Source organism: Ambystoma mexicanum, chromosome 5p (assembly GCF_040938575.1).
Source record: "Ambystoma mexicanum isolate Mex_15411 chromosome 5p, UKY_AmexF1_1, whole genome shotgun sequence".
Taxonomy (NCBI): domain Eukaryota; kingdom Metazoa; phylum Chordata; class Amphibia; order Caudata; family Ambystomatidae; genus Ambystoma; species Ambystoma mexicanum.
In genome coordinates this window covers 461140198-461158462 of record NC_090930.1, presented here as the reverse complement: position 1 = coordinate 461158462, position 18265 = coordinate 461140198, and the positions used below count along the sequence as shown (strand labels likewise).

Sequence of the window (18265 nt, the reverse complement as noted above, 5' to 3'; positions counted from 1 at the left end):
TGGGTGGCATAAAAGATTGAAACAGCAAGCATGATGGGCGAAATATGACACCATCGTGGGCTTGCTCTTGATGCTATTGAGTATGTAAGGCACCCCTAGATATGAGTGTGGTAGGGAGACAAACGGCAAATGGCAGCTGCTACGTGTGTTCACTAATCCCACACACGTCAGGGGCACCCAAGGTATCATTACCACAGGAAGTACCAATTATAAAGTTACAGTGACTTGCTCATAGTGCGCTATGTAGGGTTAAAGGCACCTTCCCGGCACAGAGTATAACTAGAGCTCATTGATCCAAATCCCCTGCAATGTAACGGTAAACTGAGACACATTAAATGCTGCAGAAGCCATATTTGGTCATCAGATGACTTAAATATATAAACAGCAAATGGCAAGAAACCACACTCAGTTGTCTGGCAGAAGGTCTCTTAGGATAGAAAGAGAAACTCCTGGTTTGAGTCAAAGCAACTTGCGCACAAATTTGGACACAGCCTATCTCAATGTTGACATGTATTGCAGCGATTGAAAAGCCAGTGAAGGTGCACTGAGAAGAAACATATGAACTTTGCTTCTACAGTGAAGAAACTATTTTTATCGGCCCAATAGAAAAATGCAACAGGACCCCCTGATTCCAGACCAGAAGAAGGGCACGGTAGCTGTGATGGATTACTACTGGGTCAGTGGTCAACAAGCTTACTTGCACCTCCCACCATCATGGAGGGGCTACTGTTCACTGGCCATTCTATAGTCAGCACTATTAGTAATCCCAGAAGAACACTTGCAAGGGGGGGCCAATACCGGATACAGCCCTGACCGTTTCTTCTGCATTCGAGGAACAGAATCTGCTATCACCGCCAGAATTTCACATTCTTCCCGAAAGAGGGCAATATGAGAAGTTGCAGAGGAAGAAGAGATCATCAAACTATCTAGAGACTGAGCCGCATTGCTCTGCGTAATTCCTGATGAATACAGATTGTTCAGCTCGGCAGAGACCTTCTTCACCTCGCTTTTGCTACCCGGCATACAGGCAGCAGCTAATACAAAATGGCTGCAGATTGTATGCTGGGAACTGGTCCAGTTGGCAAAGGACACTGAGCACGGATTCAATGTCATAAAGGTCGAACTGCGTGCCCTCCGGCTGATGATGATGCAGAACTGGTACGTACTCGATATGTTGACGGCAATGGACGGAGGCGTGTTTCGATAAAATCAGGGAACCCTGTTGCACATTTGTGCTTCTCAGAGATGCGGACAATGGGTCATTGTTTCACATAATTCCAGCCATACATGGTCTAGGAGTCCGTATGAAGAAAGAAGGTGGAATACAAGGAAATTGCTGGTTCGATGTTGCATTTGACTGGGCCCCGTCCTGGCTAGGAGCCATCGTGAAGATGCTGGTACCTGTCATTGTATTCATCTTGGTCATCTTCTGCACCTGCCAAATCGGCCTCTGGTGTTGTGCCAAAGCAGCGCCTAGTAGTGCAATGATGATGGTGTCAATTGAGATTTGAAAAGAAAATGTTTGCGGTCAGTGTGCAGAGCGTGGATACCAATAAAGGGAACCCCACCATATGAGGAGGCAGTAAGAAGGAAGAATGAGCGCATGCGTGGGTGGGGAGTTAATTCCAGTAGAAGTAACGAAAGGGGGGAATGTTGGCAAGGGAATTACCCCATCCCCCCCAGGCACTCCAGGGTGAGGGGGGTCCGAGTGGAAGACCAGTGATATATCAGGGGAAAAGAGGAGGGACGTCCTGAGGCCTGTATATGATGATAATATCATGTGAAATTTAGATGTTTAGATTTAGTATGCATATATAAGAGGCGCCATTTTTGTAGCCAGAATCGAAGCATGGGGCCTGTACACCCATTCAGTATTATCTGGTGCATTACACATAGGCTGCGGGTCTGAAGGGGAAATCTGAACAGGCCCAAGCGCTGATGAGCTAGGCCTACTGTTGTATTGTGCTTCCTGTGGTGATGTAGCTGGTGATGTCGTGTGGAATGTTTGTGTGCGGATGATAGAACCTTCTGAGTGAGTGTTCTATTCAGTGACAGTTACAGCTGGCTGGCCCTGGGTGATGGGAGCCAGTGTTTGTCCACTATCTATGTCCTTTATGTCCTCATGTGGATTGTAACTATTAAGCAGGAATAAACTTACATGAAGTTAATCCTAAAAAGCCTGGAACCTGCTTTTTAACACCCACACTGCTAACTTCCACAGAAATTCACCTTTGTACTAAAATTGCCAATCCAAGAAAGAATGTGCCCTGCAAGGCCACAAAACAGCTACGAGTTATGGCCCCTACAACCACCTCAGTCCCAAGAACCCTGAATTCCGAAGGCACCAGTTGACCTCAGACCACCAACCATAAACCAAAGCTATAAAAGATCCAAGAGAATGGTTACTCCTCCTTTATTTCATAATGACATGATTTGTACTGCTAGGTACAGGGAGGGATAAATGATACTTGAAAAGTGAGGGTAGAAGCCTTGGAAGTCGAAAGGATGCACTTGCGATGAGTGAAATGTGTGTGGGTGAGAGTGACCTCGAGACTCTCCCCATACCAGCCAAAGCTCATGCAAGGTGCCCTCTATAATGATAGAGTAGTATTGTTAGCAGTTGTATTTAATTGGTTTTTCGACCTTGGTTCCCTGGAGATGATGAGCCTAGCCGACCACATGATGGAAGATGGATGGACGGGGCTGGGACCAATGGCCTGGCATCCCCTATGAAGTAGGCCAACCTTGTATAGGGTTGCACCAACCAGTCGCGTGGGTTTTCACTGTATTTAAATGATGCTGTGTCCCCTTTTAAGTCTTTGCTTTCATCTGTTTTCTTCAGAACGTTCCTTGGCAGCAGAGTTATTTGCTGACGCACTATATTTGTTATCTTTGCAAGAGTTTCTTAGGCCTTTTTCCCTAGCGGTTTGCATTTTTTTCTGGTATGACCGTTTAGGGGCGTGCCTTCAATGGGAATCTGGGTGGTGCCAGGTTTCCATGCCTTTGTACACCCTTTCCGTAAAAGAAATGGTAATGCCCAGTGGGATTACCATGAGTCCTTATGGATGGATCTCACGCCTATATCAAAAATTGATGTGGGCAGAGAGGCTAGCAGTTTTCCTGCATGGAGCAGGGGCAGGCTGAGCAGATTTCGAATGCTTTGGCCTCATTGTGTCCAGGAAATCCTATAGGGATGGCCCGAGGCTAGGTCAGGCCGGTTCCGCCCTGCTTCAGCCTAATTAAACGTTTAGAAAGAATGAAGTGAAAAATATATCTAAGTCTAAATCTCTTGCTCATTTCCCAGAAACTCCTATTTTCCAAATCTCCCTTATAGACATAAGCTTTCTGACATTGCCCTGATTTACGGAAAAAAAAAAAGGTTGGACAAGCAATCTGAATAGCTTTAAAAGCTTCTTAATAGTGGCTGATTCACCCCTAAACAATGGATGGCAAAATCTTGTAACTTGTCTGTAAAACGCCTTTAAAACAATAACGAGGGTTGTATTTTTCAATGATTAGCATTTTGTACCTTAATGTACATGCCGTGTTATAGTTCGGATTGGAAGGTTTTTGCCCTGTGTGCCTCTCATTTATTTTCTTAATAGTTCACCATTTTCTTATGCAGCACTCTTGCCAGACAACAGTCTAATGAACTTGAGGAGTGTTTCTTAAATGGAACTTCCACCCTTACCGTAGATCCAGCAGATCCCAACCAGCTCCAATACTGCAGCAATGAGCAGCGCCCATCCGCCAGTGAAATAGTCAATCAGATTTACCCAGTAAATTCCTGCCTTTAGAAGAAAAAAAAACAATTATTTGAAAGATCATGTTTTGATATCAAATACTAAACTGCGGTTGATTTTAGAATAATTGGTTTAAATACATAAACTTTAAACGTTTCCATCAAATTATTATTACATTCTAATACTTGCTCAGTTTATTCTGCAATGTTCTGTTCTTTTCCCTTGATAACTTTTCTCCCGCCAAGTGCAGGGTACAGAGCTGATCTAAGGAAGGCTTTAGGTAAATTCCTTGAATTCGCAAATGTGTTCTAACACAGGTGCGTGCTATGTTCCTTCAGCATGTTAATCTCCCCGACTAGACAAACTACAGAACCATGCTCAGCTACTTTAGCTCTCAAGAACAATACACATGTGGGAGGGACGCCAAATCACCAAAATGCCAGGGGAAGCAGAAGTGACATCACACGCACAATTACATCACCAGGAGTGGTATCATATGACCTTGATCCCGATGACAATCGACTGATGGGGGTATAAAATGTAAATAAGCTTACATTTCATGAAATACTTTACGTGTACTAAAGTAAACATAAGACTTTTTAGAAACCAACCACATTTTAACTAGGGTGCTGCATTGATATGTCATGGAGGGTCTCATTTTAGGACCGGGGTAGATATAGTTTTACCAACATTGGCCAGGGGCACTGCCCTACATATGCCACTAGAGTCTCCTATGGCCATTTGCTGCCATATTATGCCAATTATAGCTGCACATGTCAGGTCAAGTAAAGGCCGGCATTCCAAGGTGTTGCCATAAAGCAGTATGCCGAATGGAGCCACCATCTGAGGATACTGCCATGTTATGTGTCTTATAGCCGTACCAGCTACGTACAGTCAAAGTATGTCAGTTACGGCTTTATCTATCCAATTTCTTCTATCATACATCTATCAAGTGCATCCTTACATGTACAGTAATGCCACCCAATGTCAGGTAATGCCTCATACACCTGTAAGGAAGAGTCTAATTGCTGCCATCCTATGTGAAGTGCTGCCTCCAATGCCCCAGTAATGCCTTTTAATCCTGGCATGGGGAATCATATGTTTAGCCTCACTTGTAATTGATTGTATCATGTGCCAAGCTCAGCCGCAAATGATCCATAAACACCACACAGTTCGCATATGCCTGGTATCTTTACCATTGGCAATGTGCGCCTCAAATTCCCCAGAAATTACAAAGAAAGTCTCATGCAAAAGGTATGTTACTATAATGTAATGTGCAGCCTCATGCCCAGTTGCTGTCGTCATATGCCAAATGCAGCCTCAACCGCCCCACAATGCCATGTAGTTCCTCACATGGTCATATGCCTGGCATCTTTACCATCAGGATTCTGCAGCCTGTGACTAATCAATTCGTGTGTATCTATGGCTTTCATGTTCCGTCACAACTGTCCATGCTGAAAAAGGCTGATGTAGTCCAAAACATCAGGAGAAACAAAGGTGCACTATTTAATGTGCAGCCTCATATGTCCATTTGCTGGCAACATACGCATCATATGCCAAGCTAGGCCTGAAATGACCCAGAAATGCCACTTTAAGAGAGAGTAATGGAGGAAGAAGCAGACAAGAGAGGAAGATAAAAACAAGCGTTTGCAATGCCAACGGTTTTGGCTTTTATTGTAGGCATCGGGAAGGCACTTACCAAGCACTGCCAAAGTGGAATTAACTGCCATTTATGGCAGCAGCTGCAAAATGTAGCAAGTGCCTTGGCATCTAATAGGAGTACCTGACAAATGCCTAATTCGTATACACAAACCGAGAGTGTTGGCTTTGCCAATGCTTGTTTTTAACAGGATTTCAGTGGAGAACACTCAGAGTGCTTATAAATCTGAAGGCAGACCTGTAAGACATTTTCTATAGCCCCAACAAGTCCAATTAAGTCATTAACGCTCACAAGGCTACTTTGAAAAACACTAGCAGGCCCTTCGAGTGTAAGGTTTGATGCTAAGGCTCGACCTTGATAAAGTTAGCTTCCGGCAATCTCGTCCAGGAGGGTGTATAGAACGTTTGAAATTCATTTTTTGCACCTGGTTAATTTTGATTATTTTGGATAATACCACTAGGGATAGCCAGATTACATATTATCACCAAGGACATGAAGTAATGCTGAGGATAGGTATGGTGAGGTAAATACTACAGTCAGTAAACATCGAGCCGGTATAAGACTTATTTTACTGAATACTGCTAGAGATAATTACTGTTGACTGTAAAAATGCAGAACGGTCATGATGCATTTCATTTTCTGCGATTGTCATGTTCCCCTTACAGCAAACACCCCTCCTATATCATCATGTGTGTCTACTGTGCACACATGACACATCCAGCACGTCATCAGCTTGTTTTGGATTCGAAATGATAGACTCTGGAATTCAGATATAAAGTATATTATTTTGTGCAGTAAGTACAGCCATGGCCTGGTTGTATTTTATTCCATTATGTGAAGTTCTGGTGGGAATGCAAATTTGAAACCTATATTTTCATTGCATGAAGTAATTACCTCAGTTGACAATTAACACTGACAGTAACCCTGCCCTGCACATAGTTGTTTACTAGCTTGCCGTTTGTATTGGGAAAGGCATTAAAATCAGCGGTAATTGACGTTACTGCCGGTGCTATTTGTACTGCCCATCATATAATATTGTCCTTTAATTTAGTGCCAAGACCTATTTCCCTTTTCCTTTGACAAAAATACCCTACTTGTTTCTGAAATTTGGTGTCATGTGTACCCTCATACCAAACCACCAATTTCACAGGAATTCCAGGAAATTACATTTCTTTTCAATCACTCTACTCAATTGCTCACCCATGCACTAGCAGTTATTAATCTCAGGGAAAACCTGAGTGAACCCGTGAGTCAAACCGAGTCCAATATTTGGGTTTCGGCAGACTTGAAGGTTCTTGTGATACTCGAGGGCATTACCAAATCTCACTGCAAACTAAAATCATCCACTCTGTCTTCGGTAGTCACAAACAAGAGGGCTCATGAGTTGCACACGCAGTTGCTGAATGTGATCACCTGCTTCTGACCAACTCTAGGTTTTAATAGTTACTGAAAACAAGTGCCATGTGAGTTTATGTCATTCCAGCTGATCAGTAGGATTGTTATCCTCTTTCGCAGTCCCAAAAGATTACATGTATATTGCTCAATTCATTACAGCTAAATGTAATCTCAAACCTGGAAGTTTCGCCTCTAGTCCCTTCAACAAATGGTCACTTGCATGAATGTCGTGCACCATGGTCACTGGACTTCTCTCCACCCTCGAAGTACTCATGAAAACAATGCACACTCCGTTTTAGTACTAGAATAGTAAACTCCTCCTTGCTTCCACCAATCGATTGGATTTTAAAATAAAATGCATCGGCTTCCTAATCCCTATTAGTCGGTTCAATGAAAATGTCACTCCCCGACTGAATTTATCTCCCGCCTGGCTTGGGAATTCTCACCAAGAGCAGACCCAGATGTGCTGGTAGGGGTGTCACCCTAATTCACCCTGCATACTTTCAATTGGTAGTGGGCCTCACATGTGCCACTTCAACCTTCAAAACTCTCCTGTGAATTTGCACCATAAACATGAAATCCACTCTCCTGATTGCTGCCATTTTCAGTCCACCAAGATGTGCTTCCACGTTATTGTTTGAGCTAATAGGTGACACAGAAGTGACAACTATACGCCAACAATATTGTTTTAGAGTACAGTTAGGAGGGAGATGAAATGTTAGGAGGGACATTTAGCTTGTGGGTGTTTGGTTATTTACCCAACCCTTGACTGCCCATGGCCAATCCATTCCCTATGGCCATTCCCGCCCACTCTTTGCCCCTCCTGCCCAAAACACATGCCCATGGGATCTCTGAGCTTGCTATATCAAGTAGTAAAATCAGGCTTAGCCTGTCATTTTTTTCAAAGCAGTCTTTTGATAGTTAATGGCTTACTGCAGCTGGTAATGACTACTGGTACACTACAAAAGTCTTAACCAAGTGTAGCCGCTTGATTTATGTGTGTCCCTTGCACTGAAGTCCTGTTAAAAACAAGCGATGACAAAAGCCAGCAGTTTTGACTTGCATTATTAAATAGGCATTTGCCAGGTACTGAACTCATATGCCCAGAGAGTCACTCAATTTTTCAGCTGTTACGATCTTATGGCCAGGCAGTACCTTTATATCAGTGCCTAGGAAATGCCTATCCCATACCTAATCAAAGGCCCAAACTGTTGGCTTTGCCACTGCTTCTTTGTAAGAGTGGTTTGAGTTTGTTCACCTGTCTTCAGTCAATAGTCTGATGTTGGTTGACTTCAACATTTGTTTAGACTGCCCCCTAATTCTACTACCACCTCCTTACTGGAATACTTTGACGACCTCAATCTCTATGTTATCCACTTCTGCCACTCACATTGGAGGTTATACTCTTGATGCCATCCTCTCCTCTAACTTCTTAAGCTGTTAAATCCCAAGACAATACTTACAACATATCGTGTCTGGTATCCAGTGATAATAGTGCAGGAAATAATAAAGAATGAATGTACAAAGCTGAAATAATACTGCAAGAAATAACAGTGTGGGTATACAAAACCTAAAAGCATAAATACATATTGAAATAAAGAAAAGAAAATGTAATACTCGGGGTGGGTTTTAGGTATAAAAAAACAGTTTTAGGTGAAAATTGGGATAAGGGGGCGGGAAACAAGGAGAGTTTAGGAGTAGAAGAGGTAAGGGCGAGCTTGTGAGCTCCCCTCTCCAAAATAGGTATTTTTAAAATGTGCACTGTAAAAGATATTTCAATATTTTTTCATGCAATATTTATTACACTTTGTAATTGTACGTCACTGTTATTTCCACAATACAATCACAGTGAACTGCTCTGTGTAGATGACAATAGAGGCGCTCACAATTCCATCTTCTGAAAGAGAAAAGCTTTCCTTCAAATTCGTAACATGCAGGCTAGCAATAAATTGTCAGTGATCTTCAGGGTATCAAAAGAACTTACATTTCCTGTGGAATCTTGTTCAACTTTCCTTACTTCACAACACCTTCCTGACAAACTCAATATCATCTTTCAGGACAAGGTTTCTGGCATAGCTGACCTAATTTGCATCTTAGCCCAGATCTGACCACCCTCCCAGCATCTTCAGCCAATCTCACATGAAGATCTTATCGAGACAGTGACCAAACTTAAGGCGTAATATGAGCAGATCTTGCAATGGCTTCCATGACAATCAAAATATCCTCTCCCTGGCCCTGGCACTCACAGATCCTGTGAATGGAGCATAGTACATGGGCAACGCCCCGGTCTTGGAAGCAAGAGCACGCAGAACAACAAAGGTTTGAAACCTGGATCCACGCTTAGAAACCACACTCAGGTACGGTATTAGGTGTGTTATAAAAAAAACAATTAGATACATAACAAATAAATAAATAGCCACCTTGCTCATGGGGAGGTTACCTCTGAATTATCCATCATCTCCTTGCTACTAAACAAACCCACTGCTGGCCCCAACACATTCAGCTTCCACCCAGAATTTTTAATATCCTGTTTATGGGGAAGGTGCTGGAGTGAACAGTAGCCCACCAGCCCTCAAACTGCACGTGATCCATCTTCCTCCTATATTGTAATCCAGCATTCAAGTTTCACATTTGTTTCAAAAAGAAATATACCATAACGCTTTTACTCATGCAAAACCCAAGTTTTAGATGGAAACATTAAAATAAAAAATCCATACAATTGGACACGCCTTGACGTTGCCATATTACTCTACATACAATTAACACATAATTTCGATTGCATAAAAGTGTTCTTAAGTTTTAAAGCTTAGCAAAGGGAAGATAGCGAAGCCCAACCTATTAAGCGAGAGTACACCCTCAAAGGATAATAAAAAGCTGGGTGAAAACATGCATCCCTCAATTTCGGTAGTTTGACATTTGACCTGATATGTGCCTAAAGAGGAAAAAATGATAGAGTGCAGTAAGGTTTCACAAGGTGCATAACACAACATGCAATTTTCACTCTCTTGGTGGTTACCTGATCATTTGATACCCACAGATCTCAGGGGAGAATAAAAAGAAAATCTAGCTCTAGTAATTCCACAAGAAACATACATATATTTACTCCACAAATAATCATGGCTGTAAGTTTTGTATTATTAGAATCACATGGCTTTGATTGGTAGGTTTCATCAATTTGCTACTTTCATGCTCATCAATGCAGTAGGCCATTTCCTTTTCTTTTAGACGCCGACGAGTCTTAAAATCTATTCCATACAATGCCGTAAAAAAAAAAAATAGATCCATTAATTTTACCAAGTAGCTTTTCCACATACAGGAACCAAGGAATAGATAAAGAAGCCCAGTTGCACATTAGTGATTTAATGAGAAGCTGAGTCAAGCATGTGTTATCACTACTCCACACTCTTAGCCAGTGGAACACTGGTTCCAAGTAGAGCTCATCTTCCAAGAAGCACATCCGAACTTCAGATGATCTGCATAATTAGGCGCAGATATGGCTAGACCAAGCAGGTTTAAAGGGAATTTTCCAGAACATCAGAAAAAACCCAAAGCATTGCACCAAATTTGGTCGATGCCTTAACTTTCATATTGTAGACCGTTAATATCAAATCCGTAGGCTGAGCTTGAAACATTTTCACTAAACCTATGATGCCACCCAAGGCCTCCTTCATTACCATTAATTTTTTAATCTATGTGGCATATTACCAAGTAATCAAATTCAGTAACCGCCGGGATAGTTTTGTTGTTACTCCGGAAAGTGGGCAACCGATGTTGCTTTTTACACAATAGCCATAGTAAGATAGCAGATTTGGGAGTCTTCACCTGAAGATCTAGATTATTCATGAATTATTTTGACACATTAATCGAACATTGCACTGAGCGGGAGAGTGAGGGGGCTTCTTGCTACCAGAAAAGTATAATTTACGTAAGCCAAAACGGGAAGGGTGATGCTACCTATTTTTGGGATATCAGAACAACATGCTCACAATAAAGGCCATTGCGGTACAATTAAAATAGCAGTGGGGCCATGACACCCTGGATGTTAACTGAAAAAAGCTGGTACACCTTTTCCTTTGCTTCTCACACATGCCCTAGTATCCTGATAGACTTTGATTAGTATATTCAGCAGATACTGCGTGCCAGTCCTACACAGCAACAAGTCAAGAGGTGTTTCTCTCCGCTATGAATTCCAAGTCTCCTATGGGCCTGTTTCAACTTTCTCCAGCATTTGTCCACCAACAGAGGCTGAGACTGGAACACTCTTGGCATCACAGGCATGACTTTTAAATAGCACATCTCATTCTTGCAAGACAGAACCATCATTGTGGGGTCTGGCCCTTTCCACACCTTGTTCTGTCTGTCATTTCCGTTTGGCTGTTTAAACTGCAATGTCAAATCCAGGGACGTCAATTCACCAAATTGCCTGGTGTAGCAGAAGTGACATTGCAAACCTGATGTGACCTTAAAACCAGATGACATCAGTTCCTTTTTAACCATGGTGAAATTACCGAAAGTGGCTTTCAGGAGTAAAAAAAGTACATAAACGTAAACATTTTAAAATACCAAATACGTAATGAAGCATACAAGAATATTTTAGATACCAACCACATTTAACAAGGTTGCTTGCTTCATATGCCCTGAATGGGTTCATGATATAATAGGGTTAGAACTAATAGTACAACCTAGGCCGAGGAAAGTTTGATTGCATTATCGGGTTTGCTATTTGAAGATATCTTTAAGCAATAATTATAACAAAGCATTGAGCAATTTATGAGGAATGCTGTGACCTGATTCTTGCTGAAACGGACTCAGACAGGCTTACGCCAAGCAATCGCCAGACATTTAATAGCAAGCTGCTGTGAAACCATCCTCCCCTGGGATCATCCCTGCCTTAAGATTTTTGATGGCCATCTTAACATCCTTTACCCTAATCTCTGTATCTAAGCCTTCCCTCTCCTCAGCTGATAGTTTTGGGAGCTCCATGCCTTTCAGATATTCCATCCGTGATGGGTCTAAAGGGTCACACTCCCCCTAATACAGGTCTGTAAAAATTCAGCAAACCAGTGCGTATCCCCCCCTATCACATATGAATCCACCCCTAGCATCTCTAATTTGCTCAACTAGCCTTTCATTCTGGGCCACCTTCAGTCTGCTGGCCAGCATGGTCCCTACTCCATCCTTGTGTACATAATACTTCTGCTTCGTGAATTGTATTATTCTGTGCACCTCCCCAATAAGCAGATGTTTTGGTTCCTGCCTCTTTGCCTTAATTTCCTGGAGGATCAAATCCTCTCGACTCTGGCTCTCAAACAGTTTGGCTCTCAGTTTCCCAATTTTCTCCCTCAGTATGCCCTGCAGCTGTCCCCTCTCCATCTTCTTCTTCTCTCTCTCTGCTATGAGAAACCGCTTTAATGTGGCTTTCGCGGCTTCACATACAAATTGCTGAGCGACTTCGCTGTGTCATTAACCTCGAAGAAGCCATCTATTTCTCCTTCCAATGATTCCCTGAATAGCTTATCTCCTAGGAGAGCATCATTACAACACCATCCAGCCCTATGCCTATCCCCCACTGTGAATCAGAGTGTCATGACAACCATATCATGATCCCACCAGGCCATGGTTTCAAGCAACACTTCATCCAAGGAACCCACATGTTCTTTGCCCACCAGTAGGAGATCTATTCTTGTATACATGTCATGGCGGTGGGAGGGAATGGAAGGTACACCCACCGGATGGTTTCGTGCTGGTACCTTCACGCATCAGCCCAAAAATATTCATTAATGAGTACACAACTTCAACACTTCCTTTATTCCTCCTCAACTAGACTGCCATCTGCCTGATTTCCAACCTCGCAGGTAATCTTGAATCATTAAAATTCCCCAACCAATGTGAAGCCGTCTGACTACTGCTCTAACAAGTCGAATGCTGCTAATGGAGCCTAAAGAGCAGCTTGGGTAATCGTTTGACACCTCATAAACCCTTTAACCATAAGCAGTCGTCCTCCCATCCCCTTTTTGACCTGCACCTCCTTCAGTACCAGTGATTTCGCGAGCACAATACCCACTTCACCTTTCTTCCTCTCACCCTCCGAATCCCAGAAGGCCAGAAGCCGAGTGGGTTTACTGTATGAATAGGACCGCGAATTGTAGTCTCCTGAGCTCCCTGATATGGTGAATTCAGCCCTTTCACATTTAAGGTTGAAGCCTTAATATCAGCCATGGTCCATCTATCGAATATACACCTGTAGCAATTCCCTACCAGTGACATATAGCCTGGCAAAACACTCCTGCCCAGAATGTAGAAACCCGCCTCCCCCTCCCCAACTCCAATCCCCCACCCTCTGCCTCATGTAACTAAGGCGCCCATGAAAATCCTTCATACTAGCAAGTAACAAGAACTAGTAAAAGAAAACCTCTAACGCGGAGATGCCCAGAGATGCCTGGGCCAATAGAGTACAGCTCCTCATCTCCAATGCACCCCCTAAGCACCAACATATGTTTGTTCTCTTTTTGCTCCTTACATTCTCAGTCACTCCTTCAATGTTGTGGTGACAGAAGTTCCACAGTGTCCCTTGAGCCACAGCCACATCAAGGTCCATCAAAGGACGACAGAATTTTAATGAAGACGTCTCCATTTCAAGATGTTTTCTCGCTCTGGGAGAAACTCATCTTCCAGTACTTTCACGATCCCGCCACCTTCTTATGCCCAGCCATTGGGGCAAACGCTTGCTTGAACCTTTCTCTCATCAGAGTGATGCCCTCGGAACCAGATTCGGTGGGAACCCTCTTGAGCTCCTGGAGAAGCTGCTCTGCCATATTGCCATCCTTTACCACATGCAAATCTCCCTTAACTTCGAAGGACAAGGAAAAGGGTTAGCACCACCTATATCTGATGCCTTCCACCTGCAGTCATATAGTCAGTGGCTTACACAGCCACCTCTGGAACAAAGTATGCGCAGACAAGTCTTGGAATATCTTGATGCGGGCACCCTCCCATTCAAAGGTTTCCACCTCTCTCGCCTTCCACAGGATGTCCTCCTTGTCTCGGAAATAGTGACATTTTGCCACCAAAAACCTTACGCCCACACCTGAGCCCACTCCCCGGGCCACTCTGTCAAACTGGATAGTTCTAGCATCGTCTGACCCCAACAGTTTGCACAGCATGGAGCCCACCGTTTAATCCAAGACTGTCAGCCTCTACCCATCCTTATACGGGAGCCCCTAAACACGCACATTATTTTGGTGCTACATATTCACTATGTCATCCAGTTTATAGCGCATCTCATTCTCCCTCTGCTCCAGGTCCTGAAACCTCAAGTCCATTTTTACCTCCAATACTTCTGCCGAGAGTTGGTTATGTTCTAACGCCTCGATTCTGTCTTCCACCTTGTCCACCCATGTGTGGATGGCTGACATTGCTGTCTAGTTGAGCCCTAAATGCATTTATCTCAGACAGGACTAAATGAATATCTGCCTTAAGCATTCCAAAATCATCACTCTTCTGCTGGGACTGGGGCTGCTTTCCCACCATGCTGGCCTCAATGTGAGCAGGGGAGTAGGCTACCACAACATGCCTTCTCTGCGCTGTGCCTATTTACTGGGGGTGGGGGGACACTACACTCTCTTCTGTTGCCTTCACCTCTCTGGCCTCCAGACTACGGCTTCACTTCACCCTCTGAGGAGGCCTCCTCAGGTCGGTCTCAATAGACCCAATCCAATATTGGGCTCTCCCAGGAGCACAGGGCGCACAGAGTGCTTTTTTCCATACAAAACGCTGGGTCGTCTGGTCTCCTCCACTGTCCAATCTCTTCCTTGTCCCTCCTCTCATCTTCTGCGGGTCCACCTGCAGGCTCCAGCACCCTCTATGGCCTGCTATGGGCCTCCACTTATTGCACTATAGAACTGGGCCTCAGTTTTATCCAGGCTGGCCCTGCCCCTCTAAACACCTTGCAGGGGGGGGCACCAAGAGGCTACATTCCTTACTCTCTGGTTGCTGTGACCCCTCACCACACTCTACAACTGTGAGGGGCAATCAGGAGGGGGCTTTGACCCTCCTCTTGGCCCATGCCTCCCTCCTCAATTACAGACACTGCTGCTCATCTGCTTCGCTTGCTGTAGAATGGGCGCACTGCCTGGACCCCAAGGCTGCAGAAAGGGTGTCTTCACACATACCCCCTTTGTTTGCACGCTCCAGGCTATGAACTCAATGGGAAACACAGTGGATTCCCCCACCAGTTGCACCATCCAATTTGCAACCTAACCCACAGCAAGCACTTATATCAGAACGGGAGCGAGATGCTTATGCTGCCATATTGTTTTGCGCCCCCCTAGTGGTGTCTCAACTACTGCAATAGTTTATACTTTGATCTCACAATATACCCAGTCCACACCTTGCAGCTTATCCATTATAGCACTGCCCACCGGTATTGGGCTTCAAACCCATGATCACACCCCCCCACCTTTATTGTCCTGAATAGTCGGTTGAAAGACATAATTGATTTAGGTTCTGTGCATCCTACACAAAGTTAGGCATAACAGAGGGCCCACCTACCTTAGAGCATGCACTTCCAAATATACCCTAGATCAAGACCTAAGAACCATCACAGTAAGGAGGCTGAAAAGCAACTCTTTTAAGAAAAAGAACTTTGTTAGGTAATCTTCCTGCTCCAGTGGCTCTGCTCTCCATAACAACATACGACTTGACATCAAATTGGAAGAAATCTCACTTAAATTCATGAAAAGGCTGAAGACTCACCAACTCAAGTTGGCGTACCTTGCCACCTGAGGCTCATATGCAGTAATCCCCCGCCTTCCTGTGCTCACCCCCAGACCTTGGTGCTCCACCAGTAGAGTCACTGTGTCAGATTTTTCACTTGCACTGTCTCTGGGGCACTTGCACCATTCATGTGCTCTAAAGTTAACCCTAGTCTTACACTGTTCATCTCTAATGCACTTCTTTTGTTTGCTATTCATGGCTCTTCTACTCCCTTAACTCTCTGGATCTGAATGATGCAAGGACTGTGAATTACCTCTTTGATTGTCCACCTTCCTCCCTTTCCCTTTGCAAACTCCTGGCCCTCCTCTTGAGACACCATGAGGCAATCTGCGTGTTGCACAGGTGACACATTATCAATACATATTAAATAAAACATACCACAAACTCAGTTTAAACCTATATGAGTTTTCTATCTCTTCCTAAACTACCATAGCCACCTCCTGGCCCACATATGACTTTACCTACAAGATTGATGTCAAACTCTAATTTTGTGTAGATTATATAAGTTGCAAGGCAGAATTCTACAAAACTACCATATTTAAACCTTGAAGTAGGTTAAAAAAATGTTGTGCTTACTCTGGAGCTTGGCCTAGTGGCAAGGACTGTACCTTCAATGGGTCCAACCTAAACTTTATAAACACCCTCCTTGAACAGTGGCCAAAAGCAATGCTATACAATGTACTGTTCTCAGACAGCCTATAACACCTTAAACAAATCATAAGTGCCTACAGGAAATGTATACAATGCTACTAGTGACAGATCAAGTGATTTTAAATGTTCTCCCTTAACATACAATATAGCTTCATCGGGATGGGGAATCGGTCTCTAGAAAACGGCAACAGAGGCTAGCAAATCTAGAGAATGGTTTGCCTGCGTACTGAAATCATGAACCGATGGATGGCTAATCAGATACTCACTGACAAGAGCCGTGCACTGCCTTATTATCCGAATATTTTGGCACAACAAAAAACAGATGTTAGAAGCAGTATTCCTGAGAAATCTATACAGGCAACCAGGTGGAAGCTAGCTACCTTCCAATTAGCTGCCTTGCCTCTTTGGTCAAAATCACACCGCCGTTCTCTCTCTCTCTCTCTCTCTCTCTCTCTCTCCCTCTCTCTCTCTCTCTCTCTCTCTCTCTCTCTCTCTCTCTCTCTCTCTCTCTCTCTCTTTCGGGGGTGCGTGGGAAGTTTCACACACGATTGGCCCTGTGCGAGCGGGATACGTGTATTACTGGGGTTCGTGGGGAGTTCTACACGCGATTGGGCCTGTGCGAGCAGGCTACATGTATTTGGGGGGTACGCGGGGAGTTTCACACGCGGTAGGCCCTGTGCGAGCGGGGTACGTGGATTTCGGGCGTGCGTGGGAAGTTTCACACGCGATTGGCCCTGTGCGAGCGGGGTACATGTATTTCGGGGGTGCGCGGGAAGTTTCACACGCGATTGGCCCTATGCGGGCGGGGTACGTGTATTTCGGGGATGCGCGGGAAGTTTCACACGCAATTTCGCTGTCAGAGCGGGGTACGTGTATCCAGTGGGGTGCGCGGGGAGTCCCACACGTGAACTGGCAGTGTGGGTCCTCCCAGGTGTGCCCTCTACCCCCTCCACGGGCCCTGCAGGCAGCCCACACCACAGGGGACTACCCTGCACCCCTGGTCATGTCCCGCAGGCAGCCCATCCACCATGGGCATGCCCCCCAGCCACGCCACATGTCACCTTGCACTAGTGATCACCAACTCATGTCCCCCTGCACCCCCACCCCCCAGCAGTGAGGGGCACCTGCCAGCAGGCCCCCACTCATGTCCCCCTGCACCCCCACCCCCCAGCAGTGAGGGGCACCTGCCAGCAGGCCCCCATTCATGCCCCACTCATGTCCCCCTGCACCCCCACCCCCAGCAGTGAGGGGCACCTGTCAGCAGGCCCCCACTCATGTCCCCCTGCACCCCCACCCCCCAGCAGTGAGGGGCACCTGCCAGCAGGCCCCCATTCATGTCCCACTCATGTCCCCCTGCACCCCGACTCCCCAGCAGTGAGGGGCACCTTCCAGCAGGCCCCCACTCATGTCCCCCTGCACCCCCACCCCCCAGCAGTTAGGGGCACCTGCCAGCAGGCCCCCATTCATGTCCCACTCATGTCCCCCTGCACCCCCACCCCCCAGCAGTGAGGGGCACCTGCCAGCAGGCCCCCACTCATGTCCCCCTGCACCCCCACCCCCCAGCAGTGAGGGGCACCTGCCAGCAGGCCCCCATTCATGTCCCACTCATGTCCCCCTGCACCCCCACCCCCCAGCAGTGAGGGGCACCTGCCAGCAGGCCCCCACTCATGTCCCCCTGCACCCCCACCCCCCAGCAGTGAGGGGCACCTGCCAGCAGGCCCCCACTCATGTCCCACTCATGTCCCCCTGCCCCCCCCACCCCCCAGCAGTGAGGGGTACCTGCCAGCAGGCCCCCACTCATGTCCCCCTGCACCCCCACCCCCCAGCAGTGAGGGGCACCTGCCAGCAGGCCCCTACTCATGTCCCCCCCACATGACATAAAGATGCACAATCATGGCCCACTTCTACACCAAAATACCACATCACGCCACCCCAGTCTTGAGATGCAATGATTTCCCAATCCACCCCACACTGACATGCCTATCTCAAGACACAAACCAAAAGTCAACTATGTACATCAACACATGTCCGTCACACACAC

The 18265-nt window shown here is 45.5% G+C and overlaps 1 protein-coding gene across 1 annotated transcript in view; it reads right to left on the bottom strand.

Annotated features, from left to right (window-relative positions):
- Positions 1–18265, bottom strand: part of LOC138481019 (sodium- and chloride-dependent neutral and basic amino acid transporter B(0+)-like) — a 753261-nt gene that overhangs the window by 263153 nt on the left and 471843 nt on the right. The window contains exon 11 of the mRNA XM_069612866.1: positions 3692–3791. Coding sequence (XP_069468967.1) covers positions 3692–3791 — 100 coding nt within the window. The remainder of the gene's footprint in view (positions 1–3691; positions 3792–18265) is intronic.